Source organism: Pan troglodytes, chromosome 13 (assembly GCF_028858775.2).
Source record: "Pan troglodytes isolate AG18354 chromosome 13, NHGRI_mPanTro3-v2.0_pri, whole genome shotgun sequence".
NCBI lineage: Eukaryota > Metazoa > Chordata > Mammalia > Primates > Hominidae > Pan > Pan troglodytes.
Genome location: NC_072411.2, coordinates 14,210,818 through 14,224,528, shown reverse-complemented (window position 1 = coordinate 14,224,528; position 13,711 = coordinate 14,210,818). Strand labels below are relative to the sequence as shown.

The window sequence follows — 13,711 nt, the reverse complement described above, 5'->3', positions numbered from 1 at the left end:
CCAGGACACCTGAGTAGGGGCAGAGGGTTTCTAAGGTCTGGGAAGCGGATGTCGGTAATCCTGTAGGAAGAAGAGGGCTATTACCTTGTGCTTGCAGTGAAGGCTCTGGGCACCATTCAAGCACTCGGTATAGCTGGTGGGGCTGCCATGGGGCATCTGCTCAGTTACCCAAGAGAGCTCCATGTTGATCAGGTGGCAGAACTGGTGCAGCTCCACTGAGGCCTGCAGCTGCAGGCCCCGGATGGCCAGATGCCCCTGCAGAAGCTCCAGCCTAGGAGGAGGAGGAAGAGATTGGAGAGGGTGGGAACAGAGTGAGCACAAGGCTCCTGGTTCTCTCCTTGGCCAAGCCAGGGCCCGTGAAGAACAAGACCAGGGAATAGAGCAAAGCCCCATCTGACAAAGGGAGGCAGTGGAAGGGCGCCAGGGCCCCACCTCATGGCCTAGATAACTCGCCTGACCGCACTGTGGGGGTCCTGCTAAGGAAGCATAATGGGGTCTCCGACCCTCCCATCCCAGAATGACTCTACTCATAAGGGAGGAGGTCTGGACACCCCGGTCCTGTGGGTGCCATCTTGTGGGACCTTAAATTCACATGGAGGAGTGACACACAGGTGGGTGGGAGGACAGACCCCACCTCTGGAGGTGCTTCTGGGTCTCTTCCAGGATGGCCGGGGAGGCGGCCACGCCATGGGCCTTGGAGGCGAGGGCAGCCATCTTGGCAGCCAGGGTCCGGCTCTCACTCTCCAGCTGTTGGTGCCATTTCTGCAGCCTCTGGCTGGAGCGCAGGTCCTGCCCTGTTTCCGAGCTCTGTAGGGCCCCTTCGAGCTGCTCCAGCTGCTCCTTTGCATCCTGGGAGGGACGCATGGAGCTGCATTAGGTTCTCTGTGTACAGCACAGCAAGTGGCCTTCCCGGGCTCAGGGACTGTTGGACTTTTAGGACCAGATTCACCAGGGAGCTCTGTCCCCACCACTGCCAACCCTCGGCCAGAAGTGCCCAATCTTCCCCTGTTCCCTCACGCTTCTTCTTCCCTGGGGGACTCAAGTGGTGCTGACCACCCGCTGGGCACACAGGAGAGAATCCTGCATTGGCCGACTGAGCAGAAAGCCACGCTCAGCTTGTCCTAGGCCAGAAGCCTCCAAAGGCTGCAGAGCCAGGGTCAGCAGAACACCCAGACTTCTCCCTCCCCGTTCTGTCCAGCCCAGCCAGGCCTCGGTCTCCCTCTTGTGCCCTGTGCCTCTTCCCAGTGGACCTGCAGCTGCCTCAGGAGTTGCTCCTGCTGTCCAGCCTGCTGGAGCTCGTCCCCATGCTCAGTCATCTTGCGGTTCAAAGCTTCCCATTTGCTTCTCAGGCCTTGAAGCCTGGTCTGTATGTCCTCCTGGCCACAGGGCCTCCTACTCAACAGCTCTCTCCCAACCTGGAGTGGAGATAAAGGCCCAGGGAGTTTGGCTGAGCTGCTGGTACCACCAGTGGCCACAGCAGGCTGGACCTGGGTGGCAGTGGAGGTGAGGGGGTGACCACAGCTGCACTCCATGGGCTGCCTGGAAGAAAGCAGTTCATGTGGCCCCAAAACTGCAGGTAGGGGGGCTTTCCTCTGACCCCTGCAAATAGAGCGGGGTGAGCCAGCATTAGGTTGGTGGCTGGGGAGAGCCGTGTTCTGGTAGAGGTGGCCGGCTCTGGGACTTGCCATGGAGAGTTGTAGGGGAAGGGATGGATGGCAGCAGCTTTGGGGCTGGTTTGGGTGCCAAGGGGATGCCAGCAGCATCAAGGAGGCTTGCGGGGGGAGGTTCGAGGTTCACGCTGAGGCTGATTTTTCCTTCAAAGACTCTTCCATGAAAACAGGTGGTGCAGTAGGGTTGGGAATTTGAAGACAAGGAGGCTCTGCACCCTCTGTCCCGTGTCCCCCACCTGCTGCAGGGCCTCCACGTGTCTGCGGGTGGCGAGTAGCTCGCTCTCAGCTGCTTCGTGTCGCTTGAGTGTCTGCAGCATGTTTCTGCACACTCCGGAGGGCTCATGCGCAGCCCTAAATAAATGGGGTACCAACATTTCTACTCATTGGATTACAAGTTCTCAGGCATCCAAAATGATGAACAAAATGACAATTTCTAGGGCTTCTGTGGGAGAGTATGGAAAGGTGTTTTTGAACCTTTTAATGCTGTCAATGGAAGAATGATGAGGTTCCTAAATTTGGAAAGGAGACATTTCTTCATTTTTATGTTTATGTTTATTTTTTTTGAGACAGAGTTTCACTCTTGTTGCCCAGGCTGGAGTGCAATGGCGTGATCTTGGCTCACTGCAACCTGCACCTCCTGGGTTCAAGCAATTCTCCTGCCTCAGCCTCCTGATTAGCTGGGATTACAGATGCCCACCACCACACCTGGCTAATTTTTTGCAGTTTTAGTAGAGACAGGGTTTCATCATGTTGGCCAGGCTGGTCTGAAACTCGTGACCTCAGGTGATCCACTCGCCTTAGCCTCCCAAAGTGCTGGGATTACAGGCATGAGCCACCCAACCAGTGAGAGATTTATTTCCTATAAAGGGTTGTAGCCTGCAGGGTTGTCCTTCTGACAGGCTGGGAAGCATAGCCTCCAGCCAGAAGCCAGAAACAGACGCTTCAAGGAGGAGGTAAAGGAAATAGCAATTTATGCTGACTGGAATGGCCAAATACATTTATTTAATAAGCTCCAGGAGGAGTCATGAATATTTATGGAAGGAGAAATGCATGCATGCACAATTGAGTTTCTGGCTTCTTCATGGGTCCCATGTACAAAAAATGGCAGTGTTAGCATGATCCCAGGGTGGAGTTTTCAGCCCTCTGACATTAAAAGGTGAAGCAAAGGACATGAAAACTCACTCTGTGCATCCTCTGTGCGCTGGCCAGAACCTCCTGTTGTGGGTGGTCTCTTATCAGGCAAGAAAGGAGAGGTTGATATCAGTGGTGGAGGCTTTGAAAGGGCTGGTTTCTGTTAAGTCCTTAGGGAAGAAAGCCTCATCATGGTTAGCAAAGGAGTGGGTTTAACGATGTGTATGTTAACCCCATCATCCCATCCTAGCAAAGCTGAGAACTCAGTTTTGAAAGTTACTCTGTGGTCCCCTCAGCCAAGAGTGGTTCTGTTCAGTCAGTTGGGAGCTTATAATTTAATTTTTGTTTATCAATGCTAATGCGAAAGAGTACGCTGTCTTCATGGCAGCTGAATTTGCAAGAAACTCCTTGGATGGGGTTAATGGCAGCTGTATTTTTCTGGGAGCTCTGCTTTAATTGGATAAAGTAAGTTGTGGTAAGATTTCTTCTTTTATCTTCAGTATCTCAAATGTTTTCATTTAAATAATCTTTATAACAACTTTTGATGTCTGAGTGGATTCCCACACAGTCATGTATTGTAAGACTTTCTGATTCCATTTTTTTCCTTTGGTCATTATGAATAGGGCTTATGTAAATAATTGCATGGTAGCTTTTGATTGGAAATAACATAGTAGTTGTCAAAATACTTAGGAATGTTATTTTTGGATTGTAAGGTGAGACTTGTTTAGCTCTGGAAAAAAATGCCCAACTTGTAATAGGGGAGGAAAAATAATTTTCTGTTTTCGGAATTCTTAGATGGGTTGCTCTGTAAAAACTGACAGATTAAAATGAGAAAAACAGAAAAGTTGAAAAACACGTATACCTTATGGTTACATGGGAGATACTCAGGGAAAAATGAGTAAATCTCCAACAGGTGGCTTTCAGTTCAAGCATAAATACTGTCTTCAACTTAAAGAAAGAAGATTTGAGGTGCAGTATTGGGGAGTTAACCAGCAAAAGCACATTAGACAAGGGTAAGGTTCATTATACAGACTTAAGTTCATGCATTCTCCATTGATAAGACTCTGTAGTGATTTAGTTATCCTTCTCTTCTTGGTGTCGAGAGAGGTAGCTTTTAAATGGGGATTTCCTTTATAGATGTAAATTTTCCTTACACAAGTGTAACTTCTACTCTGTTTTCATAACTTCCTTTGTTAGCATTTTTTTTCAAAATAATTAGCTAGGAATAATTCTTAAGCCAAAGGGACATATTTTGGGGTTGCATATTCTGGTTTCCTACCATTATATTTTGGGGTGGCATATTTTGGTCTTATACACTGTGTTCCACCGGCAATGAAAAGAGATCTTGTTTTTCCTCCAGCAATTTGTCATTTGTTAAAGAGTTTAGCAGTTCTAAGAGATATAGACCAGCTGTGCTATCTTTTTGTGGTTTTCAGTTCTCTAGTATGTTGAGCATCTTTTTGTAAGTGTACTTGCCATCTGTAGATCTTCTTTGGTGAGGTGTCTGTTCAGATCTGTGTGCATTTTTAATTGGGCTGTTTAACTTATTGTTTAGTTTTAACAATTTTTTATGTATTTTGAATACAAATTCTCAGATCTGTATTTTGCAAATATTTTCTTTAATATGTGGCTTGTCTTTTGGTTCTCTTAACAAGGTCTCTTCCAGAGTATAAACTGTAAATATTAAGAAAACCACATTGTCATTTCTTCTGTGTATATCAACCTTCTGTGTCATTTGTTAAAATTCATTACCAAACGCAAAGGCACATAGCTTTTCTTCTATAGTTTCTTCTAGAAATTGTATAGTTTTGCATTTTTAGTGTAAGGATGATTTTGAGTGATTATTTGTGTAAGTTGTAAAGTTTTCATCTACATGCATATGATTTCTTATGGTTTCCAATTAATCATTCCCTCACTATTTTTGGGAAAGACACAGGATAGTGGGCTCTGTTAGAGTAGATAGCTAGCTAGACATGAACAGGAGGGGGAGCGCCTGGAAAAGGGAAAGTCTGTGAAGGCTCACCTGGAGGGACCACCAAAAATGCACATATTAGTAGCATCTCCAGTGCTGGAGTGGATGGGCACTTGTCAATTGTGGTTAGGAGGGAGAAGAGGTACCTACGCAGAAACACCCTAGAACTTCTCTTAAGATGCCCCAATCATCATTCACTCTGCAATAAAAATGTCAGAATATTGCTAGCTACATGCTGATAAGAAGGACAAAGGGGACATTCCTAAGAGAAACCTGGCACCATAAGTACAGATTAGGGCAGAGAAAGACATTCTAAAGAGGCAGGTGCAGTAGATACAAACGTGACCGCTGTCAGCCTGCCTGGGATGGCGGGAAGGAGGTTGGTGCCAGAGTGGATTCAGATTCATCACCCCACATGTACCTCAATCAACAGGAGGTCCCACAAGCCTAAGTGGGGCAAGTCGGGGACCTAAGGCAGTAGCAGGAAAACCAAGGAAAACAGGCGTAGACTTGAGACAGAGGCAGGAATGTGAAGAAGTCCAAAATAAAATTCCCTGCACAGGACTCTTAGGCTGTTCTCATGCACTATGAACCCACTCCTCCCTATTTTCCTACAATAAGCTCTTTACACTGTATTTCTTTTCAATGAAGTTATCTTCCATCTTTGTACTGCCTCTTGGTGAAAATCTTTCTTCCAAGTTAATAACTGGGACATCAGCTCTCCCCAGTAATAGCTCCTTTTCAGTTTTAATTTACAGAACTGATGGGGATTAATAACTGGCGCTCTGACTTTAAGTGGTGCAGGAGGCAGCCAGTAGGGGACGCCAGCCGTCACACCGGGAGCAAGAGGGCCCTGCCTAGTCCCCATCTGCCTGCAGGTGGCGTGCAGCCACGACAATGTCAGCAAGAGGGCCCGGCAGTGTCCCTAGCTGCCAGCAGGGGGCGAACGACGACTACACTGTGAGCAAGAGGGCCCTGCAGTGTCCTTAGCTGCCAGGAGGTGGCGTAAGGGCACCACACCATGAGCAAGAGGACCGTGCAGTGCCCTGGTTGCCAGCAGGGGGCGTGCTGCCACTACACTGTGAGCAAGAGGATCCTGTAGTGCCCCCAGCGGACAGAAGAGGGCGTGTCCCGACTACACTGCAAGCAACAGGGCCCGGCAGTGTCCCCAGCTGCCAGCAGGGGAGCAGCCGCCACTACACTTGGAGTAAGAGGGCCCGGCAGTGTCCCCAGCTGCCAGCAGGCGGGTGTGCTGCCACTACAATGTGAGCAAGAGGGCCCTGCAATGTCCCTAGCTGCCAGCAGGCGGCGTGCCGCCAGTATACTGCGAGCAAGAGAGCCCTGCCGTGCCCCGTCGCCAGCAGGGGGCGCTGGACACCACTGTAAGGAAGAGGGACCCGCAGTTGCCCTAGTCGCCAGCAGGGGGCGCAATGGCACAACACCGTGGGCAAGCGGGTCCTGTAGTGCCCGGGTACCAGCAGGGGGCACCCGAACCGGGCTTTTCAGATTACTCAGGTTCCACTCGTCTGTGCGCCGCGCCGCTGGGGACATGTGTCTCTGCACCTGCACCTCGCCATTCCCGCGCACCCCGCCCGGCGGCGTGCGACTGTGCACCTGTAACACGCCCCGCCACCCTGAGCCCAGCGACGTGCGTCCCTGCGCCTGCGCCTGCGCCGCGCCTCACTCCCGCCCGCCCAACGACCCCTCCCCTCCGGGGACGCGGAGGCGTGCGTCTATTCCCTGCACCGCCTCTCTCGAACAGCGCCGCGCCTCTCCTCTGCGCCTGCGCCGGCGCGCCGGGCCTCTCCTCTGCGCCTGCGCCGGCGCGCCGGGCCTCTCCTCTGCGCCTGCGCCGGCGCGCCGGGCCTCTCCTCTGCGCCTGCGCCGGCGCGCCGGGCCTCTCCTCTGCGCCTGCGCCGGCGCGCCGGGCCTCTCCTCTGCGCCTGCGCCGGCGCGCCGGGCCTCTCCTCTGCGCCTGCGCCGGCGCGCCGGGCCTCTCCTCTGCGCCTGCGCCGGCGCGCCGGGCCTCTCCTCTGCGCCTGCGCCGGCGCGCCGGGCCTTTGCGAGGGCGGAGTTGCATTCTCCTCAGCACAGACCGGGAGAGCATCGCGAGGGCGGAGCTGCGTTCTCTGCAGAGATTTCAGTGGTACTGCGAAGGCGGAGCAGAGTTCTCCTCAGGTCAGACCCGGGCGGGCGGGCTGAGGGCACCGCGAGGGCGGAGCTGCGTTCTGCTTAGCACAGACCTGGGGGACACCGTAAAGGTGGAGCAGCATTCTCCTAAGCACAGACGTTGGGGGCACTGCCTGGCTTTGGGACAACTCGGGGCCGCATCGACGGTGAATAAAATCTTTCCCGGTTGCAGCCGTTAATAATCAAGGTCAGAGACCAGTTAGAACGCTTCAGTGTGGAAAACGGGAAACCAAAAGCCCCTCTGAATCCTGCGCACCGAGATTCTCCCAAGTCAAGGCGTGGGGCTGCATTGCAAGGTCCAACTGCAGTGTCGGAACACAAATGCAGCATTCCTAAAGCACACATGACACCCAAAATATAATACCCACATTGCTCATGTGGTTTAGGGTTAGGATGAGGGTTAGGGGTTAGGGATTAGGGTTAGGGGGTTAGGGGTTAGGGTTAGGGAGTTAGGGTTGGGGTTGGGGTTAGGGTTAGGGGTTAGGGGTTAGGGTTAGGGTTTTAGGGTTAGGGGTTAGAGTTAGATTACAATTTCTAACCTGTTTTATTTTGTTTTTTTTTTTTCTGAGACATGGTCTCCCTCTGTTGTCCAAGGCTGGAGTGTAGTAGTGCTATCGCAGCTGACTGCAGCCTCAACCTTCCAGGCTGAAGCGATCCTCCCACCTCAACCTCCCACGTGGCTGAGACTACAGGTGCTTGCCACTATGCCCAACTAATCTTTGGAATTTTTGTATACGTGGATTCCAGAGGGGTGACAGCGAAACGTGAGTAAGCATGGATTTTGATATATGCAGAGATGGGGGGCTGGAACTAATTCTGTTTACTGAGGGACGACGACTGTATATGTTTTTACAATTACGCTGTAGGATACGTACTGTTGCATAGCCTTGAAAATAATAATTTTTAATTGAGTGGAATAATAATATTGATAAAAGTAGCAGCTGGCCAGGTGTGGTGGCTCACACTGGTAATCGCAACACTTTGGGAGACTGAGGCAGGAGGATGGCTTGAGGCCAAGAGTTTGCGATAGGCCTTGGAAACAAAGGGGGAGTCACCATCCCTACAGAAAAACACATGAATTAGCCTAGTGTGGTGGCATGTTCCTGTAGTCCCAGCTACTTGGGAGGCTGAGGTGGGAGGATCACTTGAGCCCAGGGAGGCTGAGACTGCAGTGAGTCATGATCAGGCCTCTGCACTCCAGCCTGGGTGACAGAGTGAGACCCTGTCTCAAAACAACAAAAAAGTAGCAGCTAACATCAACTGACCTTTTATACCAGGTGCCTATTGATACCATAGTTTAATTTCTTATAACTGTTTCTTATTTCACTTACCAACTCTGTCTTCAGTTACTCCCAGATTTTTACTGTGTGTGTACAGATGACCTTTTGTTTAGATTGAATTGTCTCCCCAGAAGTAAGATTACTGTGAGTCATGGTGAATGGACATTCTCATTACCCTTGATGTAAATTGACAGGGTTTTGGGTGCCTCCCAGCTATAATCTTAGCACTTTGGGAGGCTAAGAGAGGAGGATTGCTTGAGGCCAAGAGTTGGAGGAGGCAGTATGGCAGTATGGTGAGACCCTGTCTCCATTATTTTAAAAAATTGACAGGCTTTACCCTAGAAGGCTTATACACAATTTAAACACCCCTCATAGTATAAGAAAGTGCCCATTTCACTGCACCTTTGCCAGCACAGGGTATTATAATTTAGTAAGCCATTTGTTGTTTGATTATTTTACATAGACAAAAGACCTCATATTACTTTACTTGTCAGATTTCAACATCTTTCCTCAGCTTATTGGCTCTATTTCTTTTCTGTCTGTAAACAGTTGTTGTTATTTTGTTCTTTGAGACAGGGTCTTGCTCTGTCACCAGGCTGGACTGTAGTGGCATAATCATGCCTCACTGCAGCCTTGACCTCCCAGGCTCAAACTTCCGCATTCCGAGTAGCTGGGACTACAAGTGTGCACCACCACTCCCAGCTAACTTTTTTCTTCTTTTGGATAGAGACAGGGTCTCACTGTGTTGTCCAGACCGGTCTCTAGCTCCTGGCCTTAAGCAATCCTCCTGCATTAGCTTCTGAAATTACTGGAATTTCAGGCATGAGCCACCATGCCTGGCCTGGGCTAGTCCTATATTCTCTAGAGTTCTCTTTACTTTGTGCTAGCCAATCTCTCATTATGCTGTTCACCTGTTATAATGAATAATTCTCTGTATTAAATTTTACCACTTTAAACTTTTGAGTGGTTTACGCTTCCTGATTGGACTCTGACTAATATGTTAGGAAGGGTCCCAGGAGATAAACCCACACAGATGGGATTTGGCCATAGGTTTGGTTTCCCAGGGTGCAGTGCTGAGCTCTTTGCCAGTGGGAAATGGGATGCTGGTGATTTCCAGTAGGTGACCTCACAGTGACTCAAGCTACCACTTACTGTTGATTGTGACGAAATGCCAGCTGAGGCACATGCCTAGGGAGCTAAGTGGTTGCTGCCCTTGACCACTGTGAAGACTGGTGTGGGAAGGGTCGTTTTGGATGCACTTGAGCAGGGGTCCCCAACCCCTGAGCCATGGAGCCGCAAGGAGCCACACAGCAGGAGGTGAGGGGTGTCGAGTGAGGGAGTGAGGGAAGCTTCGTCTGTATTTACAGCCATTCCCCTTTGCTCACATTCCTGCCTGAGCTCCACCTTCTCAGATGAGCAGCAGCATTAGATTCTTATAGGAGAACGCACCCTGTTGTGAACCGTGCATATGAGGGATCTAGGTTGCGCTGTCCTTATGAGAATCTAATACCTATTGATCTGTCACTTTCTCCCATCACGCTCAGGTGGGAACATCCAGTTGCAGGAAAACAAGCTTAACACGCCCACTGATTCTACAGTATGGTGAGTTCTATAATTATTTTATTATATATTACAGTGTAATAATGGAAATAAAGTGCCTAATAAATGCAAATGTGCTTACATCTTTTGGCCCAGCTCCTACCTCCCGGCAGCCTCTCCAGGCCCAGAACTTTCTCCAGTCAGCCTCTACAGACCAAGCTCATGACTCACAATGGCCTATTTAGGCCCATACCCTATGTCACTGCAGTCTCTGCAGATGAGGCTACTGCCTCACAACAGCCTCCACAGGCACAGCTCCATCGTTACAATGGCCTCCTTAGACCCAGCTCCTGCCTCCCAGCCTTCTCTCCAGGCCCTGAACTTTCTCAAGTCGACCTCACCAGGCCCAGCTCATGCTTCTTTGCAGCCTCTCCAGCCCCAGCTCCTGCATCTTGGTGGCCCCTCCAGGCCCAGCCTCTGCCTCCCGTCGGCCTCTACAGTCCCAACATCTGCCTCACAGCAGATTCTTCACGCCCAGCATCTGCCTCACTGTGGACCCCCCAAGCCAAGCTCCCAACCTTTCAGCAGCTTCTACACATGCAGCTCCCGCCTGCCAGTGGCCTCTTCAGGCCCATGGGGCTCATTCCTCACAACGGCCTTTCCAGGCCCAGTTTTTCCCTTCCGGCGTCCTCTCCGGGCCCAGAACCTCCTCAAGTCGGCCTCTCCAGACCCACTTGCCCCCTCTGGGCGTCCTCTCTGGGCCCAGCTCTTCTTCCTGGTTGCGTCTCCAGGCCCGACTCCTGCCTCTCAACAACCTCTTTGGACTCAGTGCCTACCCATCTCCTGGTGGCCTTGGTCGGCCCACAGCTTCCTCAAGACAAGCTCCCCAGGCCCAGGTCAGGCCTCACGGTGGCCTCTCCAGGATGATCTCCTGTCCTCCGATGGCATCTCCAGGCCCCAAATGGTCTCCGGTCGGTGGGCTCCTCCACGCCAAGCTTGGGCCTCCCGGCGACCGCCGCAGTCCCAAGTTGTCCTGAAGTCGGCCTCTCCCGGCCCTGCCTCCCAGCAAGTAAGCAAGCTCTTTTGGCTCAACTCCTGCCCAGCTCCGAACCGCCTTTGTAGGCCCCGAACTTTCTCCAGCCAAGCTCTGAGGGCCCACTTCCTGCCTCCTGGTGGCCTGTACAGGCCTAGCACTGGTTGGAGAACAGCCTCTGCAGGCCCCACCCTTGCCTCCCAGGGGCCTCTCCAGGCCCAGCTCTTGCCCCCACGGCGGCCTCCCGGGGCCAAGTCTCTGCCTGCCTCCCAGCAGCCCGCGTGTGGCCCAGCTCCTCCCTCACGGTGGCCTGTTGATGCCCAACTCATGCCTCTGGCACCCTGCCCAGAGGCGTGAGCCCCTGCCTCACACTGGCTCCTCCCACGCTGAGAGAGGTCAGCGTGAGCCCTTGCCTCACACCGGCCCCTCCCACGCTGAGAGAGGTCAGCGTGAGCCCTTGCCTCACACCGGCCCCTCACACGCTGAGAGAGGTCAGCGTGAGCCCTTGCCTCAACAGGCCACCGTGAGGGAGGAGCAGGGTCGCACGTGGGCTGCTGGGAGGTAGGCAGGGACTTGGGCCTCGGAGGTCGCAGTGGGGCAAGAGCTGGGCCTGGAGACTCCCCTGGGAGGCAACAGCGGGGTCTGCAGACGCCCTTCTCCAGCCGGAGCTGGGACTGTTCAGTCACTGGGAGAAGGGATGTGGGTCTGAAGAGCTTGGTTGCAGAAACTTCGGGGTCTACAAACGCAGGCGGGAGCTGAGCCAAAACAGCTTGTTTGCTGGGAGGCGGGAGATGCAGCCAGGAGGAACAGCTGGGCCATGCGGGAGGCGGAGGCCAGGCCTCCTCAAGTTGGCCTCTCAGACCCACTTGCAGCCTCCCGGCGTCCTCTCCGGGCCCAGCTCTTCCTCCCGGCTGCATCTCCAGGCCGGACTCTGGGCTGACTCCAGGTCCCAACAACATCTCAGGCCTCACGGTGGCCTCTCCAGGCTCAGCTCCTGCCCTCCGATGGCATCTGCAGGCCCCAAATGGCCTCCGGTCAGTGGGCTCCTCTAGGCCCAGCTTGGGCCTCCCGGCGGCCTCTGCAGGCCCAAGTCATCCTCAAGTCGGCCTGGAAGTGGGCCTGGAAGAGCAGCAAGTCGGCCTCCCCGGGCCCAGCTCCGTCCTCTCGGCGGCCTCTCCAGGTGCAAAACTTCCTCGAGTCAGCCTCTCCAGGCCCAGCTCCTCCTGCCTCCCAGTGGCCTCTTTCAGCCCAGCCCAGCTCATGGCTCTCGGCGGCCTTCCCAGGCCCCGCTTTTGACTTTTGGCAGCCACTTCAGGCGCAGAACTTGATCTCCAGTCGGCCTTTGCAGGCCCGGCCTCCTGCCTCTCGAAGGCCTGCACGGGCCCGGCCTCGGCCTCGGCCTCACAGTGGACTCTCCACGCCCAGCTAGCTCTCGCCTCACTGCGGCCTCCCCAGTCCAAAGCTCCTGCCTTTCGGCCACTTCGTCAGGTCCAGCTACTGCCTGCCAGTGGCCTCTTTAGGCCCAGCTCATTCCTCACAACCGCCTTTCCAGGCCCCGTTTTTCCCTTCCGGCAGCCTCTTGGCCTCTAATTTGTTTATCTTTTGTGTATAAATCCCAAAATATTGAATTTTGGAATATTTCCCCCATTATATATTTTGGTAGGTAATTTATTTGGAGTGAGTTTCTGCACCATGCCCGAATTTTTTATTTTATTTTCCTTATTATTTGGTGTTAAACAGGTTTAATGACGGTCATGGCAACTTTTTGGCACAATGAAAAATATCGCCCATGATCAACATGTTCTGTTCTGGGGAAGGGGGCAAAGGCAGGGTGAATCACTTTCTTAAAAAGTATAGCTCAAGTTGGGAGTGCAGAGGGAATGGGGAGAAAACCCTCCCGCTGCCTGTGTCGAAGTGCAGGAGCCCCCACCCCCATACTCACCTGAGTCCAGCCCCTCTGGGGAAAGAAGGGCTGCATGAACTCCCCCTAGTCCACAGGCGCCTCCCTGTGGCCCAAGGCCCTCTTCACACTCCATCTTGTAGCCCCAGCAGGAGCTATTTTCCAAAAAGTGAAAAGCTCTGAAGGTCCCACAATTCATGGTATGTACAGGGGCTTGGAGGAGGGAAACTGCCCAGCTTTCCCCCGGCACAGCTGCAGGGGTAGGGGGTATAGATAAGAGGAGCAGGCCTTGGCCAGGCGTGGTGGCTCACGCCTGTAATCCCAGCACTTTGGGAGGGGGAGGCAGGCAGATCACGATGTCAGGAGATCGAAATCAGCCTGGCCAAGATGAAGCCCCGTCTGTACTAAAAATACAAAAATTAGCCGGATGTGGTAGCGTGCACCTGTAATCCTAGCTACCCGGAAGGCTGAGGCAGGAGAATGGCGTGAACCCGGCGGGAAGAGGTTGCAGTGAGCCAAGATCGCACCACTGCACTCCAGCCTGGGCGACAGAGCAAGAGTCGGTCTAAAAAAAAAAAAAAAAGAGGCAGGCCTTACTCCGTCCCAAACTGAAAGGATTAAATGGCTTTACCTGGGAGAACTGGGAGAAGATAACCATCCTGCCCTCCATTGCTACCCCCACATACTTTCCATGTTCTCAGGGGGTACTGTGAGTCCTGGGATCTTTGGGGTTGCCCACCTGCCTGTGGTAGTTATGGAGACCCCCAGGTGTTGAGGCAGGGCTGGGGTGTCCCCTTCCAACCAGGCTGTCAAGGCCCCAACTCTGGGGCAGAGGCAGTGGCAGGGCAGCCAGGGTTGCGCCAGAGCCTGAGCAGGTTGAGGTGGGGTCAGGCAGGGCTGGGAGTCAGGGCAGGGGCAGCAGCAGTGGACCCGCTATGCACACATCATCTTCTCCAAGGTTTGTGTGCAGAACATTCTGCCCATGCTGCCCCAGCA

The 13,711-nt window shown here is 53.0% G+C and overlaps 2 protein-coding genes and 1 pseudogene across 6 annotated transcripts in view; 1 reads left to right on the top strand and 2 right to left on the bottom strand.

Moving 5' to 3' along the window:
• LOC129143446 (spectrin beta chain, non-erythrocytic 5-like) overlaps positions 1–2,044 on the bottom strand; it is a 28,006-nt gene extending 25,962 nt beyond the window's left edge. The window contains 4 exon segments of the mRNA XM_063790317.1: positions 85–271; positions 635–849; positions 1,251–1,415; positions 1,907–2,044. Of these exon segments, the coding sequence (XP_063646387.1) occupies positions 85–271; positions 635–849; positions 1,251–1,415; positions 1,907–2,044 (705 nt within the window).
• Positions 2,045–5,847: 3,803 nt separating this feature from the next.
• LOC129143445 (serine/arginine repetitive matrix protein 2-like) lies at positions 5,848–6,880 on the bottom strand (annotated as a pseudogene).
• LOC129143289 (uncharacterized) lies at positions 6,801–12,486 on the top strand. 5 transcript variants are annotated; one of them, XM_063790320.1, is made up of 4 exons: positions 6,801–6,951; positions 7,608–7,727; positions 9,788–9,845; positions 9,939–12,486. In XM_063790320.1, the coding sequence occupies exon 4, from the start codon at positions 10,015–10,017 to the stop codon at positions 11,170–11,172; it is 1,158 nt and encodes a 385-aa protein (XP_063646390.1). In that variant the 5' UTR covers positions 6,801–6,951; positions 7,608–7,727; positions 9,788–9,845; positions 9,939–10,014; the 3' UTR covers positions 11,173–12,486. The 5 variants fall into 5 exon arrangements, with proteins under 5 accessions (XP_063646390.1, XP_063646392.1, XP_063646389.1 ...); XM_063790322.1 differs by having other exon boundaries at positions 6,802–6,951; positions 7,608–7,731; XM_063790319.1 differs by having other exon boundaries at positions 6,802–6,951; positions 7,558–7,727.
• The last annotated feature ends 1,225 nt before the right edge of the window (positions 12,487–13,711 follow it).

Excerpts from the sequence above, each read along its gene's own strand:
- LOC129143289 (XM_063790320.1), top strand. The coding sequence starts at position 10,015 with ATGGCCTATTTAGGCCCATACCCTATGTCACTGCAGTCTCTGCAGATG.